The 13,668-nt window shown below is 43.5% G+C and overlaps 1 protein-coding gene across 3 annotated transcripts in view; it reads left to right on the forward strand.

Moving 5' to 3' along the window:
* The window catches only part of KIAA1671 (KIAA1671 ortholog), a 191,553-nt gene that overhangs the window by 170,336 nt on the left and 7,549 nt on the right, over positions 1–13,668 (forward strand). For 2 of the 3 annotated variants that reach the window (XM_075898867.2, XM_075898868.2), the window contains 5 exons: positions 4,776–5,031; positions 7,978–8,152; positions 11,579–11,703; positions 12,868–12,995; positions 13,131–13,213. In XM_075898867.2, coding sequence (XP_075754982.2) covers positions 4,776–5,031; positions 7,978–8,152; positions 11,579–11,703; positions 12,868–12,995; positions 13,131–13,209 — 763 coding nt within the window. In that variant the 3' untranslated portion in view covers positions 13,210–13,213. Of the gene's footprint in view, positions 1–4,775; positions 5,032–7,977; positions 8,168–11,578; positions 11,704–12,867; positions 12,996–13,130; positions 13,214–13,668 lie in introns of all 3 variants that reach the window. The other variant, XM_075898866.2, reaches the window with a different exon arrangement.

The following is a 13,668-nucleotide window of genomic DNA, read 5'->3' on the forward strand; positions in this document are numbered from 1 at the left end:
TTTTAGTTCTTCTTCTATGTTTTTTAATTTGAGGTATACATTTAAGTTGGGCCTCTATTATGGTATCTTTGAAAAGTGTCCCTGCAGCTTGCCGGGATTTTACTTTAGTCACTGTATCTTTTAGTTTCTGTTTAACTAACCTCCTCATTTTTGCATAGTTCCCCTTTTTGACATTAAATGCCACAGGAATGTTAAATGTTATTATATTATGGTCACTATGTCCAAGTGGTCCTGTTATAGTTGCCTCTTGGACCAGATACTACGCGCCACTCAGGACTAAATCGAGAATTGCCTCTCCCCTTATGGGTTCCTGTACCAGCTGTTCCAAGAAGTCGTCGTTTAAGGTATCAAGAAATTTTGTCTCTGCATCTCAGCCTGAGGTGACATGTACCTGCTCAATATGGGGATAGTTGAAATCCCCCACTATTATTGAGTTCTTTATTTTGATAGCCTCTCTAATATCCTTTAGCATTTCATAGTCACTATTACTGTCATGGTCAGGTGGTCAATAATAGATCCCTACTGTTATATTCTTATTAGAGCAGGGAATTACTATCCCTAGCGATTCTATGCAACATGTTGATTCATTTAAGATTTTTCCTTCATTTGATTCTAAATTTTCTTTCACATATACTGCCACTCCCGCACTCGCATGACATGTTTTGTCCTTCTGATATATTTTGGATGCCAGAATGATTGTCCCATTGATTGCCCTCACTCCATCGGGTTTCTGTGATACCTATTATATCAGTATCCTCCTTTAACACGAGGCACTCTAGTTCACCCATCTTATTTTTTAGACTTCTAGCATTTGTGTACAAGCACTTTAAAAACTTGCCACTGTTTATTTGTCTGCCCTTTTCTGATGTGTCAGATTCTTTTTTATGTGAATGTTTTTCATCTGATCCGGACCATACTTTATCCTCTTCCATCCTCTCCTCCTGACTAAAACCTAGAGAATCTCTATCAATAGACTCTCCTCTAAGAGACCTCTCTGTCTGATCCACGTGCTCCTCTGCACCAATTGGCTTTCCCCCATCTCTTAGTTTAAAAGCTGTGCTGCGACCTTTTTAATGTTAAGTGCCAGCAGTCTGGATCCACTTTGGTTTAGGTGGAGCCCATCTTTCCTGTATAGGCTCCCCCTCTCCCAAAAGTTTCCCCAGTTCCTTATAAAGCTAAGCCCCTTCTCCCTACACCATCGTCTCATCCACGCATTGAGACTCTGAAGCTCTGTCTGCCTACCTGGCCCTGCATGTGGAACTGGAAGCATTTCTGAGAATACTACAATTGAGGTCCTGGATTTCAGTCTCTTTTTTAGCAGTCTAAATTTGGCCTCCAAGACATCTCTGCTATCCTTCCCTATGTCATTGGCACCTAAATGTGCCATGACCACCAGCTCCTCCCCAGCACTACACATAAGTCTATCTAGATGCCTCTAGAGATCTGCAACCTTCGCACCAGGCAGGCAAGTCACCAGGTTTTCCTGGTCATCGCAAACCCAGCTATCTATATTTCTAATGATTGAATCTCCCTTTACCAATAACTGCTTAGTCTTTAAAGTGCTGCATAGTCCTGTCTTTTGTTTTGTGCAAGAGCCATTCTTCCTCAAAAAAATGAGCTGCTTATGGGCTGCAGCATGGTCTATGGTGCCAGGCAGGCAGGAAAGTACCTTCACACCCCACTGCAGTGCTGGCCAGGAGCCGCTCGAGGTAAGCCCTTCTTGCCCCAGCCCTGATCCCTACCCCCCCATAAAACCGGAGCCCTCTCCTATGCCCCAAAGCTCCCATCCTCAGCCCAGAGCTCACACACTAGTCAAATTATGTCGGGTTGTGGGCATCAACAATTTTCTTCATCTAGTCATGAGACAAAAAGTTTGAAGCCCACTGGTCTAAAAGTCCTAAAGTTGCAGATACCAACCATCTTTCCTAGTAAAGACTACTAGACAAGGTTCTCTTTGAGCTCATTTGCATTACTTCTTAACTGGCTGGGAGCAGGGCCACTGCTAAGGGAAGCAAGAGACATTTCTTCTGTTTATCTCCTTGAAACTCCACCTGTGAAGTTTTATCAGTGCCTGCCAACCTGGAAATTAACATGTTTGCTGTTGCTTGATGATAAACTATTTTTTCTACAATACATTCTTCAATGTTTTCCTTTCAAGATTATTATCACTGTCAATCACACCAAGTACTGAGTGCTGCTCTTAAAAAATTATATATATAAAATGTAACACAAATGTATATGCAGATTTTAAGAATGTTTCTTAAAATAGCTAAGCTAGAAACTTCTCAAAAGCAAGCATATCATAAAGGACGCTTAGCAGAAATGAGTCTGATCGATTAATGTTTCATTTAAAAAATAAATCAATTTCATGGCCTACTATAGCCAATGTGGTGGTTTTATTTATATCCAATTCTCTCCACCACCATTAAATGCCACCCCAAACCTGAGTGTCTCATGCAAGTTAATTGAGCTGTGTGTTTGTCTAGACATAGAGTGGTTCTTATGAGAGCTTAGTTAGAGATGGAGTTGGGAGAGGTTTTCCAGGACTGAATACTGCCAGTGATCACCTACAGATCTTAAACATTTTGGTATTTGTTGTTAAAATAAATACCTTTTAAAAAGATCTGCCTTTAAAGATCTTCCTATTCCAATTCATGGTTCTCATGCCATCTGCTGCTCTACATGAATAACTTCATATCATTTGTTTTAAAAAAGAATTGCTTGAGGGCTGGGGTAAGGTGAATGACTCACTGAAATACCCCCAGAGTAAAGTGGAGAGGGTTTTTTTTTCCTTTAATAGAATAAGGAGCATTTTGCCTCTCCAACCAACGTTCAGCTGCAATGTTGAAAACACAGTAGAAACAAAGTAAATTGAAATTCTTGCTTAGGAAGTTCTGTAACTAGCACAGTATTCCACAGCAGGTGATACTAGCACACTCCCACAGTGAATGTGCATAACTTGGCATAGGTGGCCCTTTCTCCCTGATGCAGACTTCACATTAGTGATCCACACACCTTTATAAACTTGAAGCTAGTTATTTGTGTGCTGTATTTAGAGACTATACTTTAAAAGAACCCAGAATCTAGTGCAGATTTATGTCAGCACATATCCTAAGAGGGATGGACTGTAGTGGGTATACATAACCCTGGCATGCTGTGACCTGCACTGCTTATCTGCTGCTCCCAGGTATAGTTCAAGTAGTTACTTATGATTACTAACTTCCATAGTAGTTTAGGAGTTTTTTCATCTAATGATTCTGTATCCCACCATGTCAACTGTGCTTCATCAGACCAGTGTTGGTTTCTTGAGTGCCTAAACAATTGATGGTTGCCTATCCAGGGATCAGCCTGTCAGTATTTCTCTGAGTAGATTGAACCCTAAGTAACAAATATCATTGCAGATAAAAATGACAATGTGTAAATCATAATGCTGTTTAATGCCTCCCAATCACAGGATAGCATCTTCCCATCGGCCCTCACAGGGGAGTGTAATGAAGTGCCGAGCTTTGGTCAGCCAGTGACTCAAGCAGGGCAGGGTCAGAGAATATTTAAATATTGCTGACAAAATTTCTTTCCTTTGAGTTAGAAGTAGCTGAAATTTCTCACTGTCCCTTTAAAGAGCTGTCTAAATCCAAGTAAATACTAAATGTACTTCATAGGTCCACCCCAAGACTATGAAATAAATTCCCATTGGAGCAAAGGGCCATCACACAGATATCACCACAGTCTGCTCTGAGTGCAAGACACATTTCTTTGACCTTTCCTTGTTTAATGTATGTATGTATGTATATAACAATTCCCAAACAAAGCGCTCCTCAGTGCACACTTGTAGCCACGAGGAGAAGATGAGAGGATAAATCTGAAATGTTAGGCACGTCATTTAATGCCCTCCTGGAAAGAACTCACATACTAGCCCTCTGAGCTGAGGCCTGTAGACAGGGTCTGATCCTTCTGACTTGTTTTCTTTCCAGTCTATCTGATCTTTCCCTTTTGTGCATCTAAAACATCTCTAGACAGTTCGCTTAATTGCACAAAACCTATCAACATTTGGACATTTGCTGTAAACAAAATCATGCTTTGTATTGAAATCTGCATGAGTTCTGTTTGTGTAGTTATCATATTTAGAGGATATGTTTACACTGAAAAAAAAAACCCTCGGATTAGCCTACCTGCATTAGCTGGCTGAGGTTAAATAGGCAGTGAAGACATAGCAACTTGCCTTGTAACTCTGCTTACATGTTACAGGGTACCCTGGGCTTGAACCCAAGTGACAGTCTGTCATCTAAGGCAGTACAAAGACCTGGCCTTGTGGGACTGGTGCTACTCCTTTGAAAAGCTTCACAACATGTGATGGCTATGAATCTCCAAATCCTGCCATGCTTTCTGCAAAGTTTTATTACAGTGTAGCACTCCAGGGAGTTGTAGGACTGAGATGGGAACAGAGCCAATGGAATGGGTCCATCTGCCATTTTCCAACACCGTCATGGGGCTGCTATGAATTTGTGGCTGCATTTGTGGCCACAGTATTTACTATGGGGCTTATGGAGGAGGATATTTCACACTTCAGCGTCTATCCATTATTCCTACAACTCAAGCCACACACTAGCTCTAGGATACTCTAATACTGTATATTCCTCTCATAGATGGCTGCATGTATGTTCCTGGACAGGCAATACATCATGATTGCATTCTAAATATGCATGATATAAAATACATTTGCTTATATGTTCACTCATGCATCCTGCTGCCTCAGAGTTCATTTTCTTGTGTTGCAGCTTTGTGCCTGAGTCTCCTTCTTCAGGAAGCAATGTTACTTCAACAAGAAAGCAGCCACCAAACAGCCGGCTGTCTTCTTTCTCTTCTCAAACGGAACCTGCCTCCATGATTGATCAGCATGATTCCTCAAAAGACCACAGGAGCACAAGTTTGGACCGTTCCAGCACTGATATGGAGTCAACTGATGGTATTGAGGGACCCCTTCAAGCTGATACCTTCCCTGAGGAGAAAACCATCGACTTCTCCTTCTTAGATGTAAGTATGACAACGATATCGTTAGCAAAATGCTATGCTGTGTCTTCCAGTTTTACATTCTGCCTTGTTCTATATTACTTTATCCATTAAGGCTTCTTCATTGACTTTTTGTGTGAAAAGTTTAAGATAAATTGTATTGAAAGTTCTTCTGAGAGCCTTTCTCATTGGGTTTGTGAATTCCATTACAAAGTCCAAAGGGACAGTGGTCATGAATAAGTCCTATGATTGGTTTGTTAAAGTTGTACTTCACTGGGTCATTTTCACTCTGCTCCTAAAAGATCTGCTGTGAAAGAAAGTTTAATGGGTCTAGGAAATGGAAACCATACATTTCCAAGGCAACATAGTTAAGCAATACAAATTGCTTGTTCTCACCATGCTGCGAGAAATGAAGACTAAGATATAGATACTGGATTTTAATACTGCTTTTCTAATTTACACTGGAACATCTTTCTGTGGTGTTTTTAAAATCTTATTACTAAAATTATACAAATGTAAAGACTCTTTGGAGAAATTGAGACTCCTCAGTTACACCAGACTGTTGGTAACACAGTTCCTAGTCATACAGAATGCACTCTGCTTTAGTGCTGTACCAGAGAATACCTACAGTTAATGAGGATTTCTCCTTTCAGGTTACAGGCTCTGTGAATTAAGAATGTATCTTGAATAAGAGGCGCTCTTCTTTTAATATATGTCAGTTAGTAGGGATGTAAAAGGGTAACCAGACCTTGCCCAAGCCCCAGCAGCTAGCCAGCCACACCAGGCCAGAGCAGCCCAGTCCATGGCAAATCGGGCTGCCTGGAGCGGCCTCAGCCCCATCCATGTAGGACAGGCCAGCCTGGTGCAGCCCTGCTGTGCCTGGCCAGCAAGACCCCAGACCCACAGCCCCAGTGAGAGTGACCTTGGTTAACCAGTTAAATAAACATTTTAATTTTAATTTTTTAACCAATATTTACGTCCCAATCATCTAGTGGCAGATCTACTGTAGAAAGCTTCCTGTCAGATGTTATGTTCTCTTTCCACACAAACACTAACGCTCTCATTTTGTAGTAGAATTTGCTGCTTTGGGGGAGGTGGAATATATAATGTTGTTATAAGCTGCTACAGCATTGCCTTTTGTGTATTAGTATAGCTGACCTGAATAGCAACAGTGTAGCTGAACAACTGACAGCACTATAAAATGTATGAAGGAGGCTAGCTCTTTCTCTTCCTGTAAGGAGAGTGGTCTCCAACCTTTTTAAGCATGAGATCCCTTTTTGAATGTAAGTACAATCCAAAATCAACCTCAAACCCAAATACTCTGGCCCCGCCTCCTTTGTGCCCCTTCTCCGAGGCCTCACCCTTGCTCACACCATCCTGCCTCCCTTTTTCCCTTCCTCCCGCACCCTCTCTCACTTTCACCAGGCTGGGGCAGCAGGTTAGGGTGCAGGCTCTGGTCTTGGATTAAGCGATTTGGAGTCTGAGAGGTGCTCTGAGCTGAGCTTGGGGCAGGCAGTTGGGGTGCTGGAGGGGTTCTAGGAGCAGACTCTGGGTGGGTGTTTGGATACAGAAGTGCTCGTGGCTAGGGCAGTGGTGTAGGAGGGGGTTCATGACTGGGGTAGGGTTTTGGGATGTGGGGTCCGACTGGGCACGGCTTACCTCAAATGACTTCTAGGTGGTGGTGCAGTGGAGCTAAGGCAGGCTCACCCCTGTCCTGGCCCTGCACCACTCCCTAAAGCAGCCAGCGAACTCCATCCCAAATCCTGTTGTGCCCCCTACTCTGGAGATAGGCTACAGGATGGGAGAGGGGACACCTTCACATCAGCACCCCTCCTCTCCCTTTTCTGCCCTGAACAGCAAGCGGGAGGCAACTCCAAGGCAAAAGGCAGGAGATGAGCAGCATTAGGTGGAGGGGCAGTTGAAGTGCCAGCATTTGATAACCTCTTGGCCAAACCAGTCAGGATCTCCTGTCAGAGTCTCCGAGGTCCCCTGTCAGAGGCTCTCAGTAAATCAGGATCTACTGGTTAGTGACCATTGCTGTAAGGATGATAGTCCAGACCCTGGGCTGTAGCGCAGTGGTTCCACACCTGACTGCCAGTGGATTCTGGCTGTAAGATACCTTGTAGTAGCCTCTGCTCTAGGACAATAGAGCCACCCTCCCAGCAGCTGTAAGTGCCATTTCAAACAGCGCTGACTTCAGGCAGCACTGTCAAAGGATAGAAGCCCCACTCTCCCCTCATGCTCTTTTGGTGAATAGTTTCTGAACTGAGATCTTTTAAAATATTTGTTTTAAAATAGAAACATTCAGGGGAGGATGGAGGGCCCCAGGTCTGTGGGGGAAAGTCTGTTGTTATCAGCAGTATATTATATCACTAAATACAACTGCAGTGGTCTTTACTGACTCGTAATGCATTCAGTTTTCCTTTGCATATGGAGATGGCATTGTTTTAAATAACTGATCATCTCCTTTTCACCAAGGTGTTAACCTTTCAGTCTTTTTTTGCTGGCAAACAGCTTGACATGTCTGAGGATGGGATGAATCAGAGCTAAGAAATTATAGCAGCTATCAGAGGGAGATTGTGAGTTGCATAATTCCTTTATGATTTTGTAAATCCCTGCTTTCTGATTGGCTGATGGCCATCATTACCTAATAAGAGCAGAAGAATTAGCATAGTTTGGTTATCAAAATATAACTCTGCAGTGATTCTACAGATCAGGCATCCAGAACCAAGCAGGGTTCCGGGAACTGCCCAAAAGGAAAACCATTCTAGTTCTGTATCTGTTGTATATAGCATTTTAGCACTCTGAGTAAATTTGATTTAATTGGAATTTAACATAATGGTGATAATTAAAGCAAAAGTTGACTTAATTAAACTGAAATAGGGTTATGCTTAAAAATAAGACTTGAAGTAATTAGGGAATGAACTGCTCTATTTTCAGACTAATTGATCACATTTTTCTTTTTAAAAGCAAACTTCTGTACTGGATTCCAGTGCCCTGAAATCCCGCGTGCAGCTCAGCAAAAGGATTCGCCACCGAGCACCTAGCTCCCATTCGCTCAGGAGAAGCAGACAGATAGAGTCTGAGAACAAATTCTCTGTGGTGGAGGAGACTGACAGCACTTGGATGTTTAAAGACTCCACAGGTTTCCCTCTCAATGGTTTGGACATATTTTATCCTCCATAGTATCTTTTCTCCTCTTTGAACTATTGTCCCTCCAGGTACTCCACTTCAGTTGTGAGATTTTTGTTGGCAGTGTGTACATCTATCTTGTGCCCTACATACCCGGGTGCTCCAGCCTGAGGATGTATAGGGATAGGTGGATTCCAATTCCTTCTTAACCACCTGTAGCTAGAGAAACCAGCTAACTTATCATCCCTACATCTGTGTGTTTCTTATCATTCCTATTATTTTATTAATGATATACCCATATGTTTTGCTTTTATATTTTCTTTCCCCTTTGTTCCATGATCAAGGCCTCGATTGTGGCCTTTGTTCCTTTGGTGTGCCCAAAATCCTAGGTCCCAAAACTTGGCAGACCTGACACAGGTTCTTCTCTCAACCAGGGGCCTTTCAGCAGTCTGTGACTCTCATCCCCATCTCCTTACATTCAAGAGCAGATCCAGGAACCTGAAAGAGGTTCCTTCTTGAGTGTTCGTTCTCTTTGAGACCCACCATCATTTCAGAGTCCATATTTTGCCCTGAACCTTTCCACCTCCTCACTCAAACACACTAGGGTCAGCCTCTCAGGCCACTCCAGTAGCTTCTTCAGCTCAAGTGAGCAGAGATGAAGTAGCATATTTGGAGACTTCATAACTCACTAAAAAGAAAATACATTGATTGCTGGATGGGAGAAATTGGCCCAAAGAGCAGGAAATAAAGACATCTTGCTCCCTGGTATGTTTAATGCTGAGGCTTACCATTCCTCTGCTACGGAGATGTTGGTTCCTCCAAAAGGCTTCTACTACTTTGTATACCAGGAAGTCTCTTAGCAAACCACTCTATTCAGCACCATCACTGGCAGCCTCATTGGAGTTCTACGAGCAGAGGGAGAGCTTCGACCTCTTCCTTGAGCCATGATCATAAAGGATGCACCGCCCATCCTATCCATACTCTCTCCAGTAGCACTCGACATATCTCAGCCTGAGGAATCAGGGCGTAAGGTCAGAAGTCCTCTCTCTCGAGGCTCATCTGTGTCAGAGCCCAAACTCTCTCTTTTAAGGAGTACCAAGAAAATGTTTTGCCAGTACGGATGTACCCTTTAGTACTGTCATACCCTCAAGTGTTGCATCCAGTTCTGGGCCCCCCACTACAGAAAGTATGTGGATGCATTGGAGAGGGTCCAGCGGAGGGCAATGAAATGATGAGGGGGCTGGAGCACATGACCTATGAGGAGAGGCTGAAGGATTTGGGCTTATTTAGTCTGCAGAAGAGATGAGAAGGGGGGATTTGATAGCAGCCTTCAACTTCCTGAAGGGAGATTCCAAAGAGGCTGGAGAAAGGCTGTTCTCAGTGGTGACAGAAGGCAGAGCAAGGAACAATGGTCTCAAGTTGCAGTGGGGGAGGTCTAGGTTGGAGATTAGGAAAAACTCTTTCCCTAGGAGGGGGTGAAGCACTGGGATGGGTTCCCTAGGGAGGGGGTGGAGTCTCCGTCCTTAAAGGTTTTTAAGCCTCGGCTTGACAAAGCCCTGGCTAGGATGATTTAGCTGGGGTTGGTCCTACTTTGGGCAGGGGGCTGGACTCGCTGACCTCGTGAGGTCTCTGCCAGCCCTAGGAGTCTATGATTCTAAGTGCTGCTACAAACACACACAAAATCTGGGTCTCCAGTACTAATGCGACTGCCTGTACCAACTTTACCATTGGTACCAACACCCTTAGCGCCTCTGCTGAGTACAAGGGGTGACACTTGCTCAGACTCGGACATTTTCATACAGGATTCTATCACCTCTCCTTTTGTTGTGTACTAGGTATGAGACCCCAGCAGCCAGTTGATATCTCCCATCAACCTTGGCAATAGATCCCTCTCGCTTTCCTTATGTTCTGCCACTCTGGGCTTTCTAGAACACTTGGGTCCCATATGGTGATCTGTTCTAGAATGTCCCCACTGGTGCCCCAGCACCCTCTTCCCAAGAAAGAGCCTTCAGATGAATAAGAGCTAAGGGAAGAGGAGGTGGCAATGCCATTCAGTAAATCCTGTTCCTCACAAGGCAAGGCAGTCATGTTCCCTCCCCCATGCTACGTGGGTGACTTCAAAGACTAGGTAAAGAGGGTAGCTGAGGCTTTACAAATCCCTTGAAGGACACATAAGAACTACAGCATTCCTGGTGCATATTTTACTTGCCTCTTCTCCAGGTGAGGAGGTTGCTTACCCATTAACAATCCCCTATAAGCCACCCACCCATTCACTGTGGCAAATACTAGCTGATTTCTTGCCAACATGTAGGCAGGTTGACAAGAAGCACAAGGTACCAGCCAAGGGCTCAGACAGCCTTTTCTCCCAGCTCATGGCACACTCCCCAGCTGTCTAGGTCAACCACAGTGCTGGTCTAGATCAGCTGTCACAGCCAGGATCTTATGCTCCTACACGTTCTCAGCCACAAACGCCACTCTTTGGCCACCCTACAGGTCCAAAGTAGCCAGTTCTCATGGCCTGAAGGCAAAGTGCAACAGTATGAACTATAGCAAACATTCTCACTTTTGCAACAAGAGCAGAAGGGCCTGTTTTAAAACCTCATCAACAAGAGCAATTGCCAAAGCGTCTTTACTATCTTCCATCAATGTAGCTGACACAGCTTCTTGTTCTGTGGTAACCATCATAGTTATACATTGAGCTGTATGGCTGCAGTTCTCTGGTCTCCCTGTGGATGTGTAGAATAGAGTGGAGGATATTAAGGGTCAATGGATGGGAGAAAAGAATGTATGATCAATCAAAGTAGCCCCTTCTGCTGGTTTCTGTTGGAAGGAGATTTACCAGGTTGCCCCAGTTATTACAGGTTTGTGTGTTTCAGTTGCTCTGTTCTCATGTTACTAGGAGCTAGCTGATCTTGTGTGCATTTTTAGTGACCTGACAAAATTAAAAAATCAGTGTTTATTTTAAGACACCGAATCATAAATGTTAATGTTACAAAGCTACAAGTGACTCACGCTGTGACCTGTGATGATCATTGTGCAAAGCCAAAATGTAGTAAGCAAGAGGCCAGTGAATGTGAGTGAACCGCGCTAATGTAAACTTAACTTTAACATACACACATGTGCTTTTGTGCTTTTAATGTATAAACTGAACAATTCAGTAGCAATAGCTGAATTTCAGTATATAGTTTTGCCTTTGTACAGCCCTACAGTCTCTCTACTAGTAGGTATTTATAGCGCCTGTTGCCATAGTGTGAGCACTAAATAACTTCCACTCAGTCATGAGTCTATTTTGTTGCATTGTTACCCTGTGTATCTTGTTACATAGGAGGAGGGATATGAGGTCAAGACATGGACAGAACCTTTGCTGAGCAATTTGCTTTGTTTCTGCATAAATGTCTCTGGTGTGAAATAACATCTGGTTATTGTAATTTTTTGCTAGGAGAAAAATCTAAAAAACAGGAAGAGTCTGATGAGGAAGAAAAAATACATCAAACAGAGAGATCCTCAGCTGCACCACCTCAGAGGCTTCCTGTTTTTCCAGGCATGGACCCCTCTGTTCTCAAGGTGAATATAGCCAGATCATCCTTGAGTAGATTAGGAGTCCATTTAGTCTAATGTCCCATGACTGACAGTAGCCACCATCTCTAGAGGACGGAGTAAGAATCCCAGAAAGTGCAATTCTCAGATTGTGGGTCAGAACCTTGCCATGGGTTGTGATCCATTTTAGTGGGATTACCAGGGCTGCCTTAAACTTGCTGTGGCCCAGGGCCAAATCCCAAACCCCACCTCCCAGAGCCCAGGCCCAAGGACTCAAGTTACAGGCCCTCTGCCTGGGGCTGAAGCTCTTGGGCTGTGTCTCCTTCCCAACCCCTCTCGCTCAGATACAACCCTCCTCCTGGGTGGAATAGTAGTTTTTGTTGTCAAAAGGGCATCACAGTGCAATGAAGTTTGAGAACCCCAATCTGATTAGAAGAGAAAAAAGGATGATCTGTTAGATGGCCTAGAAACTGATAGCAATGTTATAAATAGCCTATTCTCTTAGGGTGTGTCTAGACTCCATGCCTCCTTCGACGGAGGCATGTAGATTAGCCAGATCGGAAGAGGGAAATGAAGCCGCGATTAAAATAATCGCGGCTTCATTTAAATTTAAATGGCTGCCCCGATCTGCCGATCAGCTGTTTGTCGGCAGATCGGGAGAGTCTGGACGCGATGCCCCGACAAAGAAGCCTTTCTTCATCGACACAGGTAAACCTGGTTTCACGAGGCTTACCTGTGTCGATGAAGAAAGGCTTCTTTGTCGGGGCATCGCGTCCAGACTCTCCCGATCTGCCGACAAACAGCTGATCGGCAGATCGGGGCAGCCATTTAAATTTAAATGAAGCCGCGATTATTTTAATCGCGGCTTCATTTCCCTCTTCCGATCTGGCTAATCTACATGCCTCCGTCGACGGAGGCATGGAGTCTAGACACACCCTTATTGACCCTGTATTATTGACAGATATATTGGCTGTGGTATAGAAGGATATTTAATGTCAGAATCATGTATGTTTTCTAACAGCTCCTCAGGTTTATGGTAAATTCCATTATGAATATATGTAATTGATTGATTTCAGACTTCTGCTTTCTTCTGCTTCATAAACCTGTGAAATGGTTTGAGTGATCAGTTTGTATTTCAAGCCAAAAGCAGGATTTATATTTTTTTTAATTAAAAAAACACCTTTTTCCTAGGCTCAGCTTCGGAAAAGACAAGAACCCGAGAGTCCCAGTGAAATAAAATCAGCACAGCTATTGAAATCCCAGTTCCAGCAAGGAGCTCCGGGTGGTAGGGTACTGCCCTCTAGTGCTGAGGAGAACAGGTAAGAGCACTACTTATAACCCAGCAAGCAGTACATTCAGATAGAGCTGTTCATTTCCTTTCTGGGAGCCTAGAAGCATATGACTCATCTTGGTTTTGTTTCTGTAATCTAAAGTTTATGTTGCTGTATCCTTAGGTCAGAAGAAATGTCTCCTCAATGGCTGAAAGAGCTGAAATCAAAGAAAAGGCAAAGCCAATATGAGAATCAGGTTTGAGAAGGTACAATACTGCAAAAAAAGGAGGGGGCTACTATATAGAGTTTGGGTCTGTCAGTTTGGCTGTGAAGTCACTTGTCTTTTAATCTAAAAAGACATAATTATCTGAAGGAGAAAGGAACATGTAGTTACATTTAGCCTTGCAACCTGGCAGAAACAATGTACGTACATATTGGGCATGGGTAAACTCTTGCTGTGACTGGTACACCCATGAGGCTGGATATGCAGCAGATAGATCTTTGCAATACTTAAGCCCCTTAGAGCTGAAGCAAATGTGAAACTTTGAGTGGAAAATCTGTTTTGAACACATCTGTACACTGATTCTGTAAGCATGGAGTAAATGCACATTGTATGTGACTGTGCAATCCATGTCCAAGGCTGTAAAATATTCCCATAATGAAACAGATCAGATTTCATTGGAATTTACTGTACAGATGATGCAGTTCCTCCTTTCCTTTA

Source organism: Pelodiscus sinensis, chromosome Z (genome assembly GCF_052426305.1).
Source record: "Pelodiscus sinensis isolate ZL-2025 chromosome Z, ASM5242630v1, whole genome shotgun sequence".
Classification (NCBI taxonomy): domain Eukaryota; kingdom Metazoa; phylum Chordata; order Testudines; family Trionychidae; genus Pelodiscus; species Pelodiscus sinensis.